We start from the raw sequence: 24,632 nt of genomic DNA on the forward strand, positions 1-24,632 counted from the left end.
AGTAACACTACGCTTCTCATGTGAATCAATTTATATTCCCACAGTGGGAGACATTTTCCCTTGAGACTGTTTTATATTTGTACTGACAAAGAGTGATTGTGTGTGAAGACAGTGACATACCAGAGAAAGCTGAAAAAAATAGCAGTCTGAGGAGTCGGCAGATGGACTGTCAAATGGATGAACAGAAAGAGACGATGCTGGTTGTTGGTTTTTGTAGCTTTGTTGGAAAACAAAAAGAACAGTTGCTATGGATTAACTTAACATGGATTTTACTTAATCTTTCCTGAAAAGAAAAATCTTGGTTTGGTTTATTGTCACTTGGAGAGTTTCTTGGAATTATTCTTTGGAGAAGTGAGAGCTTCAATTGAGCTTCAAACTAATCTGGAATGACTAACTGGATTGTCCAATATGTCCTTGTATGACGTTGCAGTTAAAAAATTGGGCTACCCAACCATTGAGCTGTTTGTAAAGGTAAGCAGTGCTTTCAAAGAGGCAGCTACTGTTTATGCCTTTCGATAAATTGCTTGTAAATGACAGCTTAAGTATCTTTATACTATTGTAGAGATGCAGGAAGGTTGTTGACACACAAAGGCTGCTGTTGTTTGTTGAATTGACAGTTGTGGTTGGCTAAATTATCCATAACTCTATATTTTTTTGTGCTTTTAAATGGTACATTCATTATTTTCAATGCTTGATGCTATTGAAAACTACTAGAGCTTTACAAAACTGCAAAAATATCACAAGACAAGGTACATTGCAGAGGAATAAAACCATCAAAATTGCAGGCTTACACCTGCTATCTGTCTAAATTGATGAAATATACTAGGAATGTTTTAGTCCGGACATTGTTCAGGTTTTTCTTGCAAGTTTTGATAATTGATAACAAGAAATCACCTAGTTTAGGACACAAATTGTTGCTGTGGGATCCAGGTGACAGGACTTTATCCTCTGCCACCACCTGAAGAACAGAACAACTACTCTTTAGCATTTAACCCCAAATCACTGTATGCTCATGCTGTTGTATGCCAGAAAGTTAAGATCTGACTTTTAGCAGTTTTAGCTTGAAACAACTTGCTGCTACTGGAATAAAAAGCGAAGTAAGGCATTGACACAAAGTGGAAATTTACTTTACACTTCTTTTTGTATAAAAGTTTTCTTCAGGGCTTTAAATATTTAAAAAAAATTTGTTAGAGACATCAGCAATTAAATGTTTGCATTATTTAAATGTAAAAGGTTACTTTTAAACTTTTTGGACAAAAAATGGACTGAAGGCCAAACTGCATGACTATTTGAGCCTTCAGTAATGGCCAAAGATTGGCTCTGGTGTCATGGAGATAGCTTTGTTGTCATTATGTGGCCTTAATGTGGACTAAGAGGTAGTCAGTTTCCAGCCAACAGCCTTTGGCTTCTACCAGGTGACGGCTAAGATTGTTTTTTGGCCGTACTCAACACGGTATGATGTAAATAAAAAACATGCAAGTGGATTGGCTTGTGAGCACAAGTGCTGGCTTGCTTGAATGTACTTACAGGATATTTCACCTTATCTTAAAGTAATCAAGGTGTGCTAAATTTGATCCAACCATTAAGTATTGTTTTAGGTGCAGATGATCTGACTGATTAAAGGATTTCAATGTGGTACAGATGCATTGAGATGTATAAGCTAGGACTGACCTGGATGATGCACTTGGCTTACCTTAGCTTTGTTTACCATTTGCTTTACCAGCAGGGCAGATTGATTGCGTTGACTGTATTTCTGAATAAAATGCTGCTTGCAAAAGTAAAAAAATTACATGGGGATGGCTTTTTAACTTAAATACACTGCTCAAGACAGCAAAAGAAGAAATATAATTAATTTACATGCTTAGTAGCTAATTGGCTAAGGTACTTAAAGACAAAAAACCTAGCTCAAACAAAACTTGTGATATGTAGTGACAAGATTTTTCAAGCTTTTAAGTTCCTTACCTTTTGTATATTTGTCTTATTTTGTCTTTTTAAAGGCTGGAAGTGATGGTGAAAGCATTGGCAACTGTCCATTCTCCCAGAGACTCTTTATGATCCTGTGGCTTAAGGGAGTCATCTTCAATGTCACCACTGTTGACCTCAAACGGTAACAAATAACGTTCACATATTCTTTTCCATCTTTGGAGTACTGCCATAAATGCTTGTTTTTTTCTCTCTTGTATGCCTTCAGTCTCGAGGGCAGAACATTCAGAGGAAAGCTTTTATTCTCTGTGAATGTAAAGATGATCAGTCAGGTTGAAATAACAGTGCTTTTACATTGCAGTGCATCATAATGCTCACATCTCATCTCCTTTCAGCCCTGTTATCATTTTAAGTGTCAACATAATGTTTTGTTTTTTGTTGACAGTAAACCAGCTGACCTGCAGGACCTTGCTCCAGGAACCAATCCTCCTTTTGTGACCTTTAACGGCGAGGTCAAGGTCGATGTGAACATGATTGAAGAGTTCTTGGAGGAGAACCTGACCCCTCCACGGTACAACATCAACAGAAATGCACACACAAAACCACATTAACATGAGAGAGGAAGAAAAATATGCGTTGTAAAATGTACACAACTTCATTTCTGTACCTTTTATACCAGATACCCCAAACTGGCTCCTAAACATCGAGAAGCTAACACAGCTGGCATCGATTTGTTCGCCAAGTTCTCAGCTTACATCAAAAATCCAAGAAAAGACATCAATGAGGGTAAGAGAGCAAAAAAGGGGTTATTCATGTGTTAAAGCTGGCTCTACATAAGCCATGATAGTAGGTTTTAAACTGTTTAACTGAGGTTAAGCTAAGGCCTCCACTGCTGTAACACAGTCCTATAATATTTTCTGTACTAAAAACAAATCATCATAGTGAGTTCAAATTCTTGTCATCTCAACTACTGTGAAATTTTCCAACATAATGGTTCAATTAAAGTTAACATTCCCAGCTGGATGGCAAAAGGTGTAGTGCAAATTTTGTACGCGGATAGTTCAGAAAGCTTAAAACATCAGTATTATGGTTTATAAAGGTGACCCTGTTTACTGGATGAGATGTTTAAAACAGAGCACTTGTGAATGCCTGAATGTCTGATGAGCATATTTTGACATTTTATGAGACAGTAAAAATAGGGGTTAGCATGGACAACTACATGAGCATAAAAAAGGTTCTGTATGCTCTAAGGTCACTGCCTGTGTATGGAGAAATGCCTAGTTAGTAGAATCATAACAGTAATATGAAGCTTATGCTTGACCATATACTTTGTCTGTGCTTTCTTTTTGACAGATGAGTATACTTTTGTGTTACCTTGGGGGCTCGTCCGGGACAGTAAACAAAACTATGCTCGTCAGAAGATTAGAAAATAGAGTAAAAAAATATATAGTTTGTGAAGATGGTATGAATTTATTTGTATTAGTGTGTATTTTAGTTTCAATACTAGGCAGTGCTACTATGCTAATTCTGTAAACAAACATTTTGACAAGACAATTTATTGATGTGCTGTTTTTCGGGACTTAAACTGAGAAAACACTGCAAATTCTCTGATACATATAGCATCATTCTGATAGCCAGGCTCAACCAGGGCTTGAATAAAATCTGATGGGCCTTCTTAATTAGCCAATTAAGTATATCCGATCCCTAAGCACATCTTTATCTAAGTTAGACAGGATTTTCTGACTTTAATATCCTAAAGGTGAGGTATATGAAAGCAGCCCCACCATTCTTATAACTTTCAGTGGAAAAAGTTTGGACACCTCTGGTCTAAAGCTTGTGATAAACTTTGTAATAAATATACAATAGTTAAATCGTAACTCAAAGGATAGCTAGAAGGGCTCTTGTTTGCTCGGACCAGAAACCAGGTCCTCACTTTGGCCTTAGCATGGAATGGGGAAACTGTGCTGATGGAACAATATCATTGTAGTAAAATGCCAAACGCTGATAATAAAAAAACAGATAAAAAAGGACAGAGGAGCCAGAGGACTTCAACAAGATCAAGACTTTCGGTTTTCCCTATTAGCCTTCCTTAAAGTAATAAAATCTTCTGCACAATTGTTATTCTGTATCCTGTGAACTGCAGGTTTAGAAAAAGCCTTGCTAAAGTCTCTGAAGCGACTTGATGAATTCCTGAGGACACCCCTGTCAGAAGAGATTGATGCTAATGCCTCAGGAGACGTGCCTGAGTCCACCAGAAGCTTCCTGGATGGGAATGAGCTCACTTTGGCCGACTGCAACCTGCTGCCTAAACTACACATCATGAAGGTTAGATCAGCCTTGATTTTTAGACTGAAATAAAAAGCTGTACAACATCTGCACCAAATTTATAATGTTAATCAATCCTGCTCACTTGCAGATTGTAGCCAAGAAATACCGTGGCTTTGAGATTCCAGCAGATATGATCGGGGTGTGGAGGTACTTAAACAGCGCCTACAAGAGGGAGGAGTTCATCAGAACCTGTCCGGCTGAGAAGGAGATTCAGTTTGCCTATCTGGATGTTGCAAAAAGAATCAAATAGGGAGAAGAGTGGCGAAAGAAAGAAGGAAGGGAGGTAAAAACATGAGATAAGAAAGAAACTGTGGAGGGATTTACCGTAAATACAGAGAACATAAACTCCAGGATATACAGTAGGCCGATTCAAACTGACTATAAAACATCTGTCACTCTTTTTTAAGTTTAATATCTCTGTCAGCTAAACCTTGTTTGTGCATGTGTACATGTGTCTGCTTTTATAGGTTGGACTGCATGGTCATATCTTTATAATAATCTTTTCACAAATAATGATTACCAGTTATTAGAGGTTCGACTTTGATTTCTTGTTTTTTTATAAGACGACAGCAAGTTCACTGCAGAGACTAAATAAACAGAACAATGAACTTATTATTCAGTGTTTGTGTTTAGGAACTATTTTGTCTTGGCCAAACAGGGCTTAGTGGCTGCTTAAAATATAATCAGTCCTTTTAAATATTCATGTACACTAAAATCTGCAATTGAATCTCATTTTTCATCATGTAAACAGTTCAATTTTGATATAAAGTAATACTAATACTGGGGTGCAGGTGGCCTTGTGGATAGGTCATTCTGTACTTATTAGGCTCCAGTCTGACATGTCTCCTTGATTTCATCCTCTATCCACTGTCCTATTAAATAAAGGTGAAAAGCCCCAGAATAAATCTCTATAAAATATAGAATCCTTAAACCGTCAAATCAATTATCATTCTACTTCTAAGTAAGGGTGTACATATTTAACAGGTTGAGCTGGTTTTTCCTCAAAATTATCCTCTACAAGAAAGAAAAAACAAAATTTGGTACAGAAATGACAAAAACATGGAGCACGGAGGGTTTAAAATAAGTCAAAATTTAACTGATGTGTAAGAGAAACACTGCTGTTCAAACAGAACCAGATGTCAGTGGCAGCTATACTTTAGCCAACAACCATTAGCTAGAATGAATTAGCCTGTTGACTAACCCGGCATGACAAATCCAGCCCAAGTACTTTGAAAAAAAAAACTAGACTAGACAAAATAGACTTGTTTGTAAGTGAGTAAGGATTTTGTTTAGGTCTCAGACTTTTTAAAGCGGGAAGTATTGGTGGAAATGGACCAGAGGCTTCAGAATGAGCAAATGTTTAAGCGAACGTAACGTTAGCTCCCTGCATGAGCCGATGTATGCCAATACTGCATGACAAATTGATCAAAAATTGCAAAAAATATGGCTTTATCTGCAATTTTAAAATGATCCTTCAGCCGTAACTGATGAAATCCATTCACAATTTCACAGACGATATCCCAAAGGATGCACCTCTCTATATAATTTTTCAGTTTCTAAATGTTTCTTATTTTATGACAAAATAAGATTGAACTCAGTTTCAGAATAAACTTTTATTTCAAGTCTTAACTTCCCTCTTCTTTGCTACTACCTTCAAAAAAAAGAAGCCATAAGCAGAAAACACCAACTGCTGTTACAAATAAAATATCAAGATGTATTTTGTCACATTGACTTTAATTGTTCAGATAGGTGTTCAAGTTGTACTACGAGGTATTGTTCCATGTCTATTGTTTTCCATTTCACACCAACAGTCTACTCAACTCCATACACTTTCAGGGCATACTCACACCAGTTGCCCCTCCCCAGTCCTCTGCTAGCCTTTAATATCATAGCTCCACGCCCAATCGTGCCTGAGCACGGATTCGTCATTACATTATAAAAGACACAAATCATTTTGTAGGATACAGTCTTGAATGACTGTCATTTAGAGCAGTTGTATTGATGATCCACACTGTAATCCTGCTGCACTACACCTCTTCTGTCAGCACCAGGGCCAAGGAACATACAATACTTGGGTACAGCACAGAGCTCTAAACCAGTCAAACAAACTGGACGTTAGGGCTCAAACATGCTAGGGAATTACCTCGTGTGAGTGCGCCCTCAATGTGTGTGCTGTGTGTAAAATATAAACATCCTAATCATTTTCTTTTATTGAATATTTTTGTCTTGAATTATAATAACAAATCAGTAGTGAAAATAATTAGAAAGTCAAGTGATTAATGACAAGGCCTGACTAACTAATGGCCTTTTCTATTTGTACATTTTATTTTACTTCATGTTAACTCGCTATGCTGATGATATACTATTTCCATGTAACATGATTTTCTCTTCCATTATATTTAATGCTACTAAATGAGTGTGGGCAGGCCTCGATGCTGGTTGGTCTATCTAAAGGTAACTTTTTTTGATCGACAAGTTCACATTCATTACAGTAGTTTGTTTTGAAAGCTTTTAATTCATGTTTCCCTGTTCCTATGAATGCAGCTTCATTTCCCTTTGAATTGACTGTTTCATTTAGATGGGTTGAGTGTGTACTGTTTTTGTGCTAAGCTACCACTTTGAAAGACAACATTTTGTTCTGGCCTTACTTCCCCTCTGGGGAGAATCTTTAATAAACTGATTTTATCACACTTTACATGTCTGTTTCACTTTCTTTTCTGTATAGCTCCTTTCATACATGCACAACAGAAAATGTCCTACTATTGTTAAGGAAGGGCATGCAAATGTAAAAGGACAAATTTGTTTATCCAGACTTTGGGCTGACTTTTCTGCTGCCTTGAAAATAGTCCACATTTAACCAGGGTGAGCCTCTGTGATAACCTTTTTTTATTTATATTTGGGTGTTTTATATGCTTTGTTTTCTTCTGTACAGTTAATTATGTTTAGGGTGCAATACACGATGATACTAGAGCTGTTTTTGTGTCCATGGGTTGAACACTTTTTTTTTTTTTTCAAGATGCACTGTGGGATACCGAGTCCTCTACAAAGAAAATAATAGTTTTCACTTAAAATGTGGACTGAGCTTAGGTCTTAATGTAATACAGAGTAAATCAGGAGTAATTTGGGAAACAGTCAATACAAACATGCATTCAAGACAGTAACAATATTTTAGTAAAAGTGGAGGTGATGAAACAAGTGAATAAAAGTTGGAATTAAAATATAAATAAGGACTGAAAATTGGAGTGATATATTGAAAAGCAATTTGATTAACTTGATATTATTAGAAAAGAAAAATCTGACATTCTTCCTCATTCATCACTTATCATTCACAAACTTTGGAGTGGAAGTGATAGAAAGTGTTGATGAAATAAAAAGTTGATGAAAATGTATTTGAAAAGAAAAATTGAGCATCAAAATTCAATAAATGTATTCATGTCGACATTTTAAGCATTTACATTATGATTAAAGTGACATGTCTAAATGAGAACAGTTGGTACAAAATTGTACGCTGCATTTAACGTTATTAAAACACCTGGAAAATTCAACAGAAAACAGCACGTGCTAATTTTCATTTATGAGAACATTTTTAGCACCATTCTCAATCAGCACAGACTGTACTGGGTCAAAACAGTCACTGACTGAAGCAACAACTTTTTATATTGGTGCACCACTCAGTGGTGGTTTGAAGAACTGCGTTCTTCTAAACCACGGTTGGAAACATCTTAAAGACTGACTTAAAGAATGTAAAATGCACAAGTGTAAAAACACTGTTGGAGTTTTGTTTCTACAAATATTTCTGCTGACACAAAAGCTTATTTACAGTGTTTTAAGTTTTTGTACATATACTCTGCAGAAGTCAATAGTTGGGATGAGTACTGACTCCATACAGTTAAAGCTTCTGCAGCTAATAATACTGATATATCTAATAATGATTTTACTGATGTAATCTGTTGTTTCGCCACTGTTTTTACTGTTCAGAAATGTGTGATGTGATACTTCAAAACACTTTTACATGACTTTATGATTTATTAAGAGCATACACACATGAGCATGAACAGACACATACACCGGTCACCACGGTGACAGTGATCTCTGAATGAAATGAGCCACAGTTTGCACACACAGACAGCAAACACACACAGCGTGATCACCATAGAAACAACAGGAGGTGGAATGTCCTCCTGTTCATACTGAGCTGCTGTGAACTAATAACACTGGGTAAAGTCGCTCTTTAAATAGTATTACTGTAAAGCTCTGGTGCTAATAGTGACATAATTTATAGACAGCTAAGGAGACAAATTAATTACTCAGTGTTCATTATAAAAGCCTAATCCTTCATCACTGACAGACCGTAAGAGCTAAAATTGAATATTTAGCTTTTTCAAAGGAGGAACTGATTTTGATGTATATTAAAATCTTGATAATTCACATGAAAATTTAATATGTAATGTTTAAAAATGTGTGAAAATATAGGAATAATAATTTCTTAAATTATTTTCAAAAAGTGAAAGTCACTTATACTATTTCACTAAAGTCACACCGTAAGAAATTAAAATCAGTCTTTTTCAAACTAATTTGGTGGGCCCGAAGTGTAAAAAGAAAAACTAAAGTGCAAATCATATGAACAAAACCTAAAACTACACATTCCAGGGAAATAATTTTACACAAAACACATTAAAAAATTTTTTTTTTCTTTTGAAAATTCACAAAAAAACGTTTAACTTATTAACAAAATATTCTTAAAAAATAGATTTGCAAACAAAAATTTTACATGCACTTTGATGGAAATACATGGAAAAATATTTTTTGGGGGGGAATGTATTCATGTGCTTGCACAACAGCAGTATCTTTTTAGCTACATCGTTTTTGTATCGTTGCATTGTAAAAAGAACCAAATTTTTAATTTAGCAATTAAAAAAAAACATATCTGTGAATCAAAAGAAAAATCTTACAGCCTGATAAAAGCATTGATGGATTGAACCATTAATTTCATATGAAAACAATTAGACAGAAACCTTTTATTTTGCACTCTGACCTTCCAACAAAATTTTTTTCTTTCTATATAGGAGGACATCCCACTCATTTCCTTAACTTCTATGAAACCCAGCTGATCAAATCCTTTTTTTCTTCAGGTGTTGTAAGAAGTAAGAGGAGTGTTTATACTTCCTGTTTGTACTTCATGACTCAAATACAGAATTTAAGTTTAGAACTTCCGTTTGACTCACTTTTTCCTGCAGAAATTAAGCAGTCTCCTCCTTGTGGCATAATTTATAAGAAGTGTGATGCTATGTTCATAATCAACAATTAAAGAGAGTGTATCTGTAAAAAAAATAAAATATCAATCTTTATTGTCACAGTAGGTTTTTGCAATGCTGGAAATGAACTTTATTTTAAAGTCGGCACACACAAACAAAAGTGACGTGTGTTTGTCTTCTAAGGTTAAGAAAGGGTTAACAGGGTGTTTGCTCATGCGCCCGGCCACAAGCACACATCGTCGCCTTTGATTGGTCAGTCTTGTTAATTAATGAGTGGATGAAAAGGTCCGAGTCGAGGCTGGCGCCGGTGTTGGGGCTTCCGGATGCCACGGCAACAGTCTCCTAGCACTCAGGGGTCAGAGAAGAGCCAAGAAGAGGAAGAGAGAGGGATGGATGGATGGATGGATGGATGGATGGATGGATGGATGAATGGATGGATGGATGGATGGATGGAAACAAAGTGCAAGGTATTTTCAGCTTTTCTGATACTTCAGGTGTATTGTAATTATTATTAGTCCATTTCCATCTGTTTTTAATGGTGTAATCTTTTTCCTGTTCTTACTTCTTGCATTCTTGCAAATAAAGAAATTTTGAACCCTGTGTCGTGCTTGACTCGCAAAGACCTAACTGTTCTTTTAACTTTATACCCAAATGATAAAGAATTAGCATCATGTCATAGTATGTGAAACCGCATGGCATAATTCAAATAAAATGCTACCATCCCTGTTTGCAAAGTCAATCTGTAGTTACATTTATTTTCTGGTAAAATAGATTTACCTGTCAAATGGATTTTTCCACACAATTTCAAAACAAAAGCTTGTGATTCAGCATTTTTCAGGGCTGGAATAAAACAGATTTTTTTTCATTAACAGTTGTGCACTTCTTACCGTATCACAGAACAGTGCATGGAAAGGTTGATGAGATGGATGGAGAAGGATGGACTGATGAGAAGGGAAAGGTGGGGGAGTGAAAAGGGAGACTGGCACTTGAAGGGCGATCAGTTCTGGGAGCAGTACTTCCAGAAACACACTGTAAGAAAGAGAAAATAAGGATATTTTGTTAAAAACGCCAACATGGAGTTGAGGAGGGTTGTCAAACCTAAGGCCTAATAATAAGATAATTACTGTTTGCATCAGATGTGGAGACAGTAAGGTAAGTGGGAGTTTAGGCCCATGACTTTCACCTCTTTTGTTGGTCCTCTTCGTCTGCGGTGGGAGGGACTTCCTGAAGTTTCGACCAGTCAGGCTAGGGATGATGACGTCTGCGCTTGTTTTGGATGCAGCGCTGTTAACTGCAGGAGTGGCAGTGGTTTGCTTTCCTCCTGCAGCAGCAGGGGACTTTGACAGCAAAAGACAGAAAAACAGAAAGAGAAAATCACTCTGTGTGTGAAAATCTTAAAGCTCCTCTAAGCTACGTTTTCTATGTTGGTTTGGAGCAACATAAAAGGAACAAAAAGTTTCAGGTAAGCACAGATAACAGTCTTGTGAGCACCACAAACTGCTGTGAAGAAAATACAGTTTCCCATCTTCATTTGCATTTGATTTTCAAAATATGTGTGCACTTCTATTAAAAAAAAATCTTGCATGCTTTTTTTTGGCAGAGTAAGTCACGCAAAAAGATCAATATCATCAAAGCAAAGTGTTCATTTTTAGATATGCAAGTAAAAACTCACCGATTTATTTTTTTTCCCTGAATTTCTTCCATGTGCTGAAAATGAAAAAAAAAATGCTTCAGTGAAAAAGTTAAACATCAGCAAAGAGAAATTAGATTTACATGCAGCCTTCAGTTACCTTGGTGAAGAATATGAATAAGTAGGCAATGACATATTAACATCAGATAGCAGTATCTAACATAGATATTTAGTGTTTTCAACTATCTGAGACAAGACTTTGATTACATTTATGACATTCAAACCATTCAAAAGGTCATCCAAATAAAAAAAAAAATGCAATCATGAGAGCTCCACCAACAGTGCGGCCTCAGTGTCCAATTACATCTTGGTATTTGATTGTGAGTGCATTCAAAACAACTGCAGTGATGCTCCATAACCAAGTAGCAACCACAAATGCTGAAATATATAAGAAAGCATACAATAAAAAAAAAAAAAAAAACTGCAGTTCCTTGAGTGACCACTTGAGGCTGGCTCCAAAAGTCCTAAAAGTCCCATTGGCATCCATGTTAAAATGCCTGATTCTTAAGCAATAATATACATGTTAAAAGCTTGGTTCAAACAACAATTTTGGCCTGAATTGCAGTTTTCTTTACTGGCACACACTGTGAAAAAGTAAATTCTTTTAAAACACGATCAATTTTCATGATATGAAGATTGAGATTTATGCATATCAAGGGTGTGGCAACAGGCCAGTGCAATGCTGTTAGCCAAAAGGTTTCAGGCTCACCTCAATTACATGTTTTTGCCTGTTGCTAGACTGACTAAAAGTTAGTTTGCGACTCCATTTTCAGTATGGTGACCACCGGTGTTGGGCTTCAAAACTATGCTTCAAAAACAAGTGAGTGATGTCACTGAAATTACGCCCATGTTTAATACAGTCTAAGCCTGACACTACAGTTTCTTGCATTTGGATGAGTACTTGTTAAATAAAAAATAGTTGGGGCCTGAAAGTGCAGAATGAGTCAGCATTTTTTCATGTTTAAAAATAGTGGTAAATTCTGAACTGTCATTTAGAAAATATACAGTTCTTTCCAAACTGCCTGGCATATATTGGTGTATGGATTACATTTAACAAGACACCCATGAGGAAAATTGCCTTTTGATCAAATGAGACTTAAAACATATGAATACATGCAATTTTAGAACACAATACCAATGCAAGACCAATTGAATTACACTCTGAGATATTAACCAGCTGCGTTCATCGCAAGCCAAAATGGGCATGCCCTCTTGTGCTTTTGAAAAGTATCCATCTATCTTTGTTACTTTTCACCTTTTTTCATAGACACTTTATGAAAATCTCAAACTTTAAGATTTTAAACATCATCATGTCATCATTACCTCGTGGAATGATGGTGATCCGTGAGCTCAGCGTGCTGTTAAAAGTCTTGTGCAGCTCCTCCAGCGCTGATATCATCTTTAGCATCTGGGCTCGTTTATCTAGACCAACCGTCCCAGGATTCGTCTTCAGTCGTCCAGCCTTGATGGCTGCAGTGATCGTCCCTGCTGTGGTTCCATCAGCAAGTTTTGGTGTCCCTGATTTGGTACTCAGGAACCAGTGTTTCAGGTACTGGCTTGGATTAAGTCCTGAAGGCTTGTCTGGTAAGGTTGATGCTTGAGTGAGGCTGGGAGGAGGATGTGGCAGCTTTGCAAAACCTGGGGGGATAACAAGTGAAGGGATCATACACAGGGGCGAAATCTAATTTTGCCATTATGATGACATTTTTAAGTGGCCTTAAATGGGGCTGTGGTGGAAAAAGCTAGGGTGCAGTGGGTATTCAAAGTGCACTGATAGAAGTCTTAATATTTAGTTTTTTTGTTGGTGAAGATGGCCACTATGTCAAATTATACACCCAAAGAGTCAAACACTTTTGCTTTGGACATCTAAAGCCTATGCATTGGTCCCATCCGATCACAGCTTCCCATCCCATCTGATAAACAAGAATCTCAACTCTCATTTGCAGTGATGTATATGATACTGTTGTGTCACTTGCTAATAGGCTGATAAAATACAGTATACAGGATTAAATCTCTCAGTTGTCTCATGAGCAAACTTTATTCTCATCAACCAAGGTAAGGCCAAACATCATCTGCATATATGAGATAGAACCCTGACTTTTTGGGACAATTTCTTTCAAAGTCAATTTTTTTGGAGGCATACAAAACAGAGTTAACATTCTAATAACTGTGAACATTTCCTACAACTGTTACTTACATAATGGATTGATATTAACATTTTACGGTGGACTTTTTAGATGTTTTAAAGATGCAAGCCCTTCTTCATGCACTTGTGACCTCTTTACTGAGTTCGGTTCTCCAGTTTCCCCAGTCTCAGCAAGAAATGACCATCAAACAACCCCAAACACACACTTTTCAGTAGGATTCCACTGGTCTGTTGCTCGCCAGAACAGTTGCTATGGGACCCTCAGCTGTGACATAAGAGTTGTAGGAGTTTAGTTTATGTGTGTGCATAATGACGTGGGAGCTTTTACAACAATGCAGCTCAGTGTATTTGTTGTCGGGACATAATGACACCTCCAAACATACATACTCTGAAGACGACTGTAAGGAATGAGAGGAATGTTGGCAGCTCACACTGGATGACCTGAGTTTAATATTGATCACATTCACTCTTATATAATGTATATAAGCAAGCCTTTATGTATCTGATTACATAACAGTACATACAATAACTCAGAAGATATTGGACCAAATCCTATAGTTGTGTAATTTAAGTTGTATTTAGGCTTGTCCAAGGTGGAAATACACACAACAGATGGATGTTGGCATATGTCATTGTCTGTTTCTAGACTAAATTTAGCCTTTTGTACCCATTCAGAGAAAATCTGCTGGGTCTATGGGGTCATAAGTAAAGCATATTGATCCCAAGAAACTTGAGCAATAAATACTTCTATTATGAGGAGGGAATTTTTAACAAAATAAAAAAAACACAACCTTTGAAGGGACTTTGTTCAAGCACTTCTGCCTTAATGAAGTAGATGCATTTGATGCCTATTGACTAATCCTGATGACATCTACGAATTCAAAATGGTTTTAACGAAGGTAAAACAATCTTTTTGCAAGCCAAAACAGTAATATTGGGAAAATGGTCCAAATCCTTCAACACTTCAAATGCTTTGCAACATTAAGGACTGTGTGTAGAACGTTCTTCCTTTACCAAATCATGTGCAAATTGCAGATTAATCAAGGCAAATATTTTGATGGTCAATAAAAAAAAATGGGTACACTATTTTGGCTTTATCATTGGCAGGCACAATGGCATGTCTGAGTCATCCCAACTGAGCATTTCCTCAAAACAAAAGGGAGATGATTGGTTGCTTTGTGTGGTCTAAGAAGATGAAAAATGCAAAAATGCATTGGATACTCATGGAAAAAGGGGAATATGCGATACAAAAAGGGGGAACCAGGCATTCCAATGACAAAAATTGTACCCATCACAATAAATTAAATCATTTTAGAGGCAAAAACATTAAAAAAATGCTTAATCTTTCAAAAAGCTGACATGTTTCAGCCACTGGGGCTTACAAATCAACAATGAAACTGTGGCTTCACCCAATGATAGGCTATTAGATGAAGACAGGAAATGACAACAATAAAAACACACCAAAAAAGGGGGAATACACACATGTCCATGTGGCCAAAACATACTGGGTCTTTAAATGACTAAGCCATCAGGCAGTTAGAAATACTTGAAACTGTAAGTTGATCCTACAAGAGCATTCAGAACAACACAAAGGCTTGCTAAGTGGCCTTAAAGCATTTCTATTCATTTGTAAAAACAAGTAATATCTGTCCCTAGCCAGGCATTTTTTAAATTCCCTTGTGATGTATTTAGAGGACATGATCATATTGTTTGATCTGCTTAGTCTTGTATACTGGGAATCAAGTCCCAACTGTATTGCAGACATTCAGTATTAATTCAGGAACTGTTAAGTTGTTTTTTAAGGAAGGCGGTATCTCCTTGAAGACAACCACTTAGCTTAACCAATTCCTTAATAACAGCCAAACTAGATTTGAGCTATAATCACTTGTATTATCAGCTCTCCTGTTACGTTAAAAGCTTCCTTACCTCTTTCAGTGGGTGCCGTCTCCATCCCCGTCATCAGAATTATCAGTATCATGAGGACTACCTTCATCATGGACATGAGTGCTACGTTAAAAAGCATGGTGGACATTACTATGCAGGATTTTGCAGAAAAGCAAGCTGAAAAGTGCAAATCGTCTATCAAAAACAGTGAGTTGACTCTCCTTCCAAAGAGACTTTTTCTGCAATCAGGTTCTCTGCGAAAATTGTATCGTCTTATGATTCACTCATCCTCTTGTTGTAGATGTTTCAGATGAGGCAAACATCAGTCTGGAGAATAGTAAAGTCAGTCTTCTTCCAGAAACCTCTTCTGAATCTTTAAAGTTGCTGTTCCTTTAGTTTTGTTGATTCCAAAGTTCTCAGTGTCCTTCAGTTATGATAGGTTGGGAAGTTTCTTAGCGTTCTTCTACCTTCTTCAACCAGATGTTGGTGTTCGTCTACTCAAACTTCACTTCTTCTCAAATATACAGCTAAATCAGCATCTGTGATAAAAAGTTTGTCTTCCCAGTGACTTCCATTGATGCGCCTCTTGAAGAGGGCTTGTCAAAAGTGTAGTTCTACACGTTCCTTTTTCTAACGCACTTGCCCAACCCGGTCGGTTATAAACCCAAGTTGCTCCAGCCTGACAGCGTGGCGTCAACCAATGACTGGCCAGCTAGGTTCTCTGGCCCTGCCTCTTCCTCCATGATGGATCGGTGACATTTAGGGAGTTTGGCGGCGATCTTTGTGTGTTTGGAGTCAAAGCTATCTTTTAGTGAATGTGTTGTGTGTGTGTTTAGGCTTGTATTTAACGTGGACGTGTTGTGTGTGTGGCCCCGGCTGTATAAGCAGTGATAAGGTAGTTCTTAATATGTTTGCTCGGGGGCCACAGAAACAAGAAAGGCCCTCTGACGCAGGAGGGCCTGGAGCCGCACTGGCTGCACACAGACACACTCACAGACACACAAAGCTAGCAAATACAACATTCAAACACTAGAAACGACATGGCAAACTCATGTAGGCCTGGGGGTCAGTCTGAACTTGGAAGAAAGGGTTGATGCACAAAAAAGCGTGGGATGCACATCAAAGGGCACAGAAAGGCTGAGCAGTTGTGTCCGAATCACAAAAGACCTACAGAAGGTTTTTGGCGTCTCTTTTTCTTCTGCATTGTGACGATTAATCCCTCAGACAGGAAGTTGACAGAGTGACGGTGAAACGCCACCTCGCCAATCACCACCACAAATACTCAAAAGCCCCCCCCCAGACACATGTGATGGAGGGATGAAAGAAAGATGAATGAATTAGAAAGTACAGAGGAGGAAATACTGAACACAGCAAAGAGTGAGAGCGATATTAGGTGTGTGAGTGTGTGTGTGGGTCAGTTGCTGGGTGAAGAGAATTTAGCTGAAGAGCATCCACTCATTCATTACTGCTCTCTGTCTGTCTGCATATTTGCATACACTTTAGTGGGCTTTTTGTGCATTATCGCACATAGGGAGATTTAAAAAATGTTGACAAAGACAGGAAGTAAGGAGGAAAATACAAGTCATCCATCTTCTCTGTCCCACTCTTTTTCTTTTGAACGTCTTTAACTTTAAACATTTTTGAAGGGTTAAAACAGAGAATTTTAAACACATCTAACATCTGGTTAAACTCAGGGACATATTTTTGCTTCCAATAATCCAGATAAGGGAATATGTTATGGATAATTCTGCAAAATGACACTTAATAACTCCCTGGATACTGGTTCAATGTTGTGTCTTAGCTGTAACACAGCAACACACCACTAGAGGGGGATGTAGCTAAGGTTAGTTAGCCTTCTTTCCTTAACAGGGTTGCACAGGATACTGAAATTTCAGGGTTTTATTCTGCACTTTTTATCTAAAAAAAAGGTACAACATCAGAATTAAGAAGTTTTATGTTGATCTCCACAAGTGTGAGCAAGGTAAGCAGGCACAGGTGAAGCAGGCAGCTGTGAGCTGGCCCCAGTTATCCACTCAGCTACGAAGAGAATCACACTAACAACCGCTAACATCAACAGCGAGTGTTGTTTTGTTGTGTTTATAGTTCAAGACTAATGTTGTTATTCAGATTACGTTTCTACAGGACTTCCTTAAGGCTCCTGACAAGTTTGGTTCATGGGTGACTTTCTTCCATCTTTCTCTCTGCTTCGTCCTGACGGAGAAAGAGAGGAAAAGGTCGGCATGAGCAAACAAGGAGCTTTCATTCGTCAGTCCAGTGTGGTCCACATGTTTGTGGTTGTTTCCCTTCCAACCAGCAGAGACCTTTTCCAGGTCCTGTAAGGTCACTGATGTTGCATCACGAGGCATTGTTTGCAGACCTCATCTAAAAGTGTTGGAGAAAAAAGGACAGACTTCATTACCACCTCAATCTCCCATCAATGTATAGAAAAATCATTTTTCCTTCACTTAATTTTAAATGACTTCATTATGAGATACCAATACCAGCTACATCTGCAGACTGTCTATATTTTCCTTAACCTTTTGTTGCGGATTAACTCTGACATCCACCACACCTCTGATGCAAACATCCAAAAGCAGACACTGAACCCAGAGAAGATCTAGTCAACCATGTATATCTAAACCCCAACTCTTAGACAAACAGAGGCAGAGAAGCAGATGCTGCTTCTTCACTAATGCTGTTAAAACCACATTAAAACAGTGAACAGGAGAGGGAACCTACACCACAGGGTCATCCATAATAATTTCACCTTTAGAGGGCAGTCTTTCTCTAGTTATTGCCTCTGTGCAGCCGCAGACATAATGGAGAACATAATACATTACGGCTGTGTTGAAGCAGGTTAAGCCGAGGTATTAACAGTTTAATGTCCTCATTTATGAAAGCTGAAATAAAGCTTTACAGCATGAACCAGTTATACTGTATTTTCACTCGCAGAGTTTATTAGATATGGATTAGAAAAGCTGGAATAATGTAGAATTTTATATACTTTAATATTCAACAAGTTATTAAAACATTAAATATACCTGGGAATTAAAAATGTAATTTAAGAACGAAACTTGGAAAAAAGAAAGAAAGAGACAGACAGTGGTAAATGTATGAAAAAGAGGGACAGATAACAAAAAAGTCAAATCTAATGTATTTCTTTTAATCAGCTAATCATAAGACTCACTCTTGATTGTGTAATTTACTGACTAAACTATGGCTTATAATAATTCATGAATATAACTCTTAAATTACACCTTACTGTAAGTCTCATAAAAGCTCATCTTTTTAAAATACAGCTTAACAGTTTTTTTTAGCTTTTGTAAAATCTTTGTCTGCTTAATTCATTTTCTTAATTTTGAACATTTGTAGGTGATGTGTTACTTTAGAGATTCTACTGAATTTTTAGATTTCCTTGTTTGATACTGAAGAATATCATTTCCAGGAAGAACTGTTGCTCAAAATATGCACTGATTTTTTGTTTCTTTGCCACAGGTACCACAGAGATTTGCCCTTCCACCTAACAACATTTAGCCAGCAGGCATTTTTTTAAGGCTGGACCTATAATTTAAAAAAATAACAATAATTATTCTAAACTAAATCTGTGTTTTATGGTGGGTTTATTTTATTTTATTCTATTTTAAATTTTAGCTTAAAAGCAAACGGAATTTAAGTTCTGAAAAACAAAAGTGAAAAACTACTTTTCATGTAGATGCACATGAGTGAATCAGTGTTATACACTGAGGTTATTAAAACATTTTTATTAGGCTATTATCAGATTGTAAACATTCAGTCTATTAGTTCACGTTTTATTCAATTTGTTGAAACTTTTCATAATCAAAACAACATAAAAACCACTGAAAATCATATCAATTTGAAGAATTTTCAACTTTTTAAAAAAACATATACTTCAACTGTCAACACTGACCAACATTAACATGTAGGCGGTTGGAACTAAAAGGTAATCTAGATGTAAGATTATGTAATGGTAGTAATAAATGATTGGTTAGACATAGATATGAATTATTTTAGCAGGCATGTTCAGCTAGGTGGGACATTGAGCTTAACTTTAATATCCATAAAGGCTTGCTATGTTTAATCAAAATGATCAGAGGAGTCATGTAATGTGAATTTGTCATGTTTAACAGCCAGTTCATCCAGGTAGGGGTATGTAGGGTCTTCCATTTTAATGGGATCAGACCCCATGTAAACAAACTTTGTAATTCTGAGGCTGAGTCCTTCAAGATTCTTGCTTTTTTCTTCAAAATGCTAAAATATCAAAATGTATGACTAAATATTTTGAATGCAATTTGTGAATGGATTCACTGGTTACCTGCCTGTTTTTCCTTTACATCCCCCTACTTGTGTTGAGAAAAGCTGAGCACCCTCAAGACTGAAATGTAATACTTTGCAGCCATAAGTCAGCAATTATTATAACTGTTCCACTTACAAAACACTAAAACAATAGGGCTACATTTTTTTTCTTACCAAAAGACCTTTGAATAGATAATTAAATAAGCATTTAATGCTTCTTTTAGTGAATACAAGTATAATTTTGACAATTTCCCTCCAGCGTTGCCCAGATTATAGGTCAGGAACTGAGAAGTTCATTGATGCACATTTCCCTACATTTAATATGCACTCACATTGTGAAATGAGTCATCTGTATAGTTATTAAAAAGGCTAAAAAACAGGGAATGTTGGTAAAGTTTTATAGTTACACTTAAAAAATTTAGAAAAATAGTTCAAAAAATGGATACTTGTATGTATCTAAGGCAGTTCTGCTTAAGCTTTTAATGAATATATTATTACAAATCAAAATCAAAACCTGCATACATCAGGCTTTTAAATAAAGCAGCTGTACCTTTATTATAATAAACCAATGATATGAATTTCAATCCACCATGAAAATACTTGACATAAGTGAAACAAATGATATCGGGGTTAAAAAGTGAGAAAAAGGGGAGAAAGGATGGAAATAAAAGGATGGTGGTCTGAGTGACGGAGAGGAAGAGGAGAGCACCCATGGGAAAGAGATGAGAGAAAGAGAGGGAGAGGAGGAAGGTCAGGGACGAGGAAGAAGAGGAGAGGGTGAGAGAGAAAATGGAGCGAGAGGAAGAGAGGGATGGAGGAAAAAAAAGGAGAGAGTGTGAGTTTGTGAGTGAGCGTCAGAGATAGAGAGTGATTTGTTTTCAGTGAAAGGTGAGGCCACTTAGCCGAGGCGTAGAGCTACAGCGGAATCTATTACCATGTGTCAAAGGAAACACGAGAAGGGCACGACCTGACCGTCTGCGAGTGTGTGTGAGCGAGTGTGTGAATGACAGACAAAGAGGAGGAGAGGATGGGTGTGTTTGATGTGACAGTTTTGTGTAAAAGTGTGCGTCTCAATAAAAAAATGTGGATTAAAACATCTCCTCTGTTTATGTTTGTGTAGTTGTGTAATGTAATGTGATGTCAGGGCTGCGCTGCATTTTGTTTGATAAAAGCTTTTGAATTGATGGATGGCGAGGAGAAGCCTGGAGAGAAAAAGTAGAGTGTAGGTGTGTATTGATATAACAGACACAGGCTAACTGCAAAAGTTTGTTAGCAATTTTAAATGAGCTTGACAGTCTGCTTGGAAAAAGGCCAAATGTTTCTGATGTTTCAGAAAAAAAGAATCTGAAGCCAATTCAGATTAAAGAGTAGCAAAACATTCAGACCACTTTTGAGATGAAAACATATGAACATGGGGATTTAGAAGTATTGTTTATCAGTTAAGATCCAAATCTTGACATTTTAACAGAAAGCATTTAAATTCTACATTATGTGATTGCAGAGCAGCTGCCCTCTGCAGGTTGAAATCATCTACTGCAACTGAATTATTTTGAAAATTTCTACCTGATCTGGTGCTGCAGTGATGCATGTGGTGCCATCTGTTGTCACCACTGGGCCCTCCCCAGTTATGATTTACTAATGATATCAATGTGTGCCGGATCAGCAGCACTGGTGGTGGCGTACTAGCTTATGGTTACCTAATTTTGGTGCTACAAGTGTGTCAAGCTATTAATAGGTTCTGATGTTCAAACTATTTATATGTGCCACTTTTAAACCAATTTTCATCACTGTTACTGCCAATTTTGCCACATATGTTCCCACAGTACACCCATGTTTGCCACTTTTAGCCTATTTTTGCTAATTTTTTACCCCTTCTCACTACTATGGCAACACATTTTGCCCCTTTCTAACATATGTTTGCCAATTCTTAACCACTTTTAACTACTAATTTGTCATATTTTTTTGCCACTTTTCAACCATTTTTGCCAAATGTTGCCCCTTTTTGGAAATTATTTAATTATTTTCCATTTAGAGTTATTTCATTTCTTTCTGCTTTATGCTTTGTGTAAAGGTTGTTATAGTTAACTAAAACTAAATAAATAACTAAAACTAAAATTCAAAAACCATTTTACTCAACTAGAACTGAATAAAAACTAAGTTTTACCAAAAAACAAAAACTAACTAAAACTGTATAGTGTGCTTACAAAACTAACTAGAACAAAATAAAAATGGAGGCAAAAAAAGCTTAGTTTTAGTCTTTGACACAACCATACTGACTGGCACCTACACACAAGTCTGGGGAGTGTAAAATTGCCTGATCTGATTGGTTAAGACTTCACAGAGTGGTAGTTTTATGTCTGGATGTGTATTCAAACATCATCATCAAAAAAACAAAATGATAAGTGAAGAGTAGTTTGTTTTAATATGTTTTTAAAAATGTATTACGCTCACTCAGCCCCAGCATCTATCCGTAAAAAAACTAAAACACCAAAACTAATTAAAACTAAACTAAAATGAAGCATTTTTTGCTAAATAAAAACTAAACAAAACTAAGAAACCAGCCTTCAAAACTCATAAAAACTAAACTGAAATCGAACACAGAAAGCGAAAACGAAAAAAAAATAAAAACTAATGAAAAACCCAAAACTATTATAACCTTGGTTTGTGTACATCATGGCTTAGCAATGAAGTCTTTCATTACTTTCCTAATAGTTTGGTTAAATTTCACAGATTAACATGGACCAGGATTTCCTGACCTCCACGGACCCCCAGTTAGCTGGCCCCAGAAAACTTTTCCTCCTTTAATATTGGCAAACCAACATTTGTTGGTGTTACGCCATACAGTTCAGTTTCATTTCCACCAACATTATTTCCTCAGTAGCATATGTTAGTATGATGAAAAAGATCAAAAAAGGTTTTTTTTTTGCCTTTAAGTTCTCTGATTCCATAATTTTACATTTCTAAGAGGATAAATTATTTTAGTGTTTGTTATGCAATGTTTCAAAATGCTCATTTTTTTTTGTTATCTGCTGTCTCTTAAATCTCTGACCCACCTTAACAGCAGAACATCCTGTAATAATAAAACTTCTCTCATCAATCTGGATTATCAAAGCCTGGATCTTTGTTTTGTAGTTGTTAATAGTAGTGATAACATTGTGTGCTTCTCAAAGCAAGCATTAAAATCTATAAACATTGTAATATTGTTGGTTTTATCAGCTAGTAAATATGAACTAGTCTATCAAACAAGCCGTAAACAGTTCATAAAGATAAACTAAGCTTGTTAACTTGGCGTGAATCTGAAAGTGAGAGCTGATGAATTGTGTAAAGTTGCAACTTAAAGGTCATAGGACGTCGTGTAGACTGAAATGTAGATTCAGCAGTTTAAGTTATAATTTAACTTTCATCCAACTAAAATGAATGTGTGTTTACAACCTGGCATATCACACATCAGGTATTAACTTTAACAGACAATAAAATTACTCTTGAAGTAGGTTACTGATAAACTGGATAAACAAAACTCAAGTTTTATTGTACCAGAGTTATTCTGTGTCTCTCTTTTACATCAGTTCCAGTGCCTAGATAAGACAATTTGACCAGTCATTTATTAAGCACATATTACATGTTTGTCAAAGTCATTCCAGCATTTGATACTAAAAAGCAGACAAAGTATTTTCTATTCTTTGGTAGATTTTAGAGGTTAGGGGTCAGAGGTCATTGGGCCTCATGCTCATTCCTTGCTTGTGAATGAAACATCTCTAGAATGCTGTAAGGGATTCTCTTCAAACCTTTTACCTCCACTCAGACTTAAGAATGAACAGATTACATTTTGGAAAGTAAAGGTGGAGGTCACAGTGACCTCAAATCTTACAATCACAATCATTTAAAAAATGCATTGAGGGATTTTTGTCAAATTTCGCTTAATCTCTACACTTGGATTTGAGGCTAGACATGTCAGATCAGGGGGTCAAAGGTTATTGTTTCTTAAATATTGTAAGGTCTCAAAGACCAAGTTGGAGCTTCTTAGGAGCTATGCCTTCTTGATATAAATCTGTACTTTCACTGTCAAGCAACTTTATAAAATACAATTAACTGCCAGGTAGTAGTTTTATCATTAAACAGCTGCCACCTGAATCTAAAACCAATAGATGCCAAAGCCATTAGATCAATTAGTGGGGATGCTGAGCATCCACACTATTGATATTCGCGTCGGCCATTTTGTTTATTATTCTTCTTCTGCGCCGACTATCTCCTCCCTCATACTCTGTCGTATCGACACCGTTTAAACTTTACAAAATTCAGTTTCTTTGTCGTTCGACTGCTATGACTTTTCTCATTTCTAACTTTTATAATTTTTAAAATATAGCTATTTTCATGCTATTTCATCTATTTCAGCCATTGAATGCAATTTTCAGCTACTGTTAGGCCAAAATCAGCTATTTTTAAGCTATTTTCAGCTTTTTAAGGCTACTTTCAGCTATTTTTATCCTTTATTGAGCTACTGAATGCCATTTTCAGCTACTTTTATGCCATTTTATGCTATTTATAGCTATTTTTGTGCTTTTGGCTATTTTCAGCAGTTCTTCCCCAATTCAGCTCTCAGCATCCTCATGCAACTTCAGCTGAAATTGCAATTTTGATCTAGTTTTATATTGAAAGTTATACAAAGCTTCGTGCATCTTCTGAAGAAGGACAGTAGAACACATATCTCAGAATATACTGATTGTAAGGATGTATGGAGAACTGGATTGGCCATTTTAAAGAAATAAAGAGAGCAGCTAATAAGAAAGATGTAAGACTAATTAAAAAGGAAAGGCAAAGAATGACGGAATGAATGTTTAATATGTTTTAAAGTGTAAGAATGAGAGAAACTCCTCAAACTTGTAGGTTGCAAGGGAAAGTGAGAGGCAGTATGGGTATATAGAGAGAGAGCGAGCATCTGTCACTCTACACCTCATGGATCCTGTGGCTCACCAGAGGCCAGTGTGGTTCACTTGGGGCTGAAACACTCTAACCACACTGTATGTGTGTGTTGATGTGTGTGCCAAAGCCGCAGGCCGCTGGCCGTCCTCTCTGAGTGTATAACAATATTTCT

At 36.7% G+C, this 24,632-nt stretch overlaps 2 protein-coding genes and 1 long non-coding RNA gene across 5 annotated transcripts in view; 1 reads left to right on the forward strand and 2 right to left on the reverse strand.

Annotated features, from left to right (window-relative positions):
• Window positions 1–191: 191 nt before the first annotated feature.
• On the forward strand, window positions 192–6,888 carry LOC121506179 (chloride intracellular channel protein 4). Its single transcript, XM_041781838.1, has 6 exons — window positions 192–471; window positions 1,998–2,107; window positions 2,369–2,494; window positions 2,603–2,709; window positions 4,067–4,248; window positions 4,340–6,888. The coding sequence occupies exons 1-6, from the start codon at window positions 409–411 to the stop codon at window positions 4,499–4,501; spliced, it is 750 nt and encodes a 249-aa protein (XP_041637772.1). The 5' UTR covers window positions 192–408; the 3' UTR covers window positions 4,502–6,888.
• Window positions 6,889–8,511: 1,623 nt separating this feature from the next.
• Window positions 8,512–16,802, reverse strand: urp2 (urotensin II-related peptide). The gene is made up of 5 exons (XM_041781839.1): window positions 15,269–16,802; window positions 12,520–12,834; window positions 11,179–11,213; window positions 10,690–10,843; window positions 8,512–10,535 (listed from the first exon to the last, which is right to left on the reverse strand). The coding sequence occupies exons 1-5, from the start codon at window positions 15,372–15,374 to the stop codon at window positions 10,504–10,506; spliced, it is 642 nt and encodes a 213-aa protein (XP_041637773.1). The 5' UTR covers window positions 15,375–16,802; the 3' UTR covers window positions 8,512–10,503.
• Window positions 16,803–16,992: 190 nt separating this feature from the next.
• LOC121506182 overlaps window positions 16,993–24,632 on the reverse strand; it is a 91,427-nt gene continuing 83,787 nt past the window's right edge. For all 3 annotated transcript variants that reach the window (XR_005991622.1, XR_005991621.1, XR_005991623.1), the window contains one exon: window positions 16,993–17,608. This is a non-coding gene — a long non-coding RNA (uncharacterized LOC121506182). The remainder of the gene's footprint in view (window positions 17,609–24,632) is intronic.

This window comes from Cheilinus undulatus, linkage group 24 (assembly GCF_018320785.1).
Source record: "Cheilinus undulatus linkage group 24, ASM1832078v1, whole genome shotgun sequence".
NCBI lineage: Eukaryota > Metazoa > Chordata > Actinopteri > Labriformes > Labridae > Cheilinus > Cheilinus undulatus.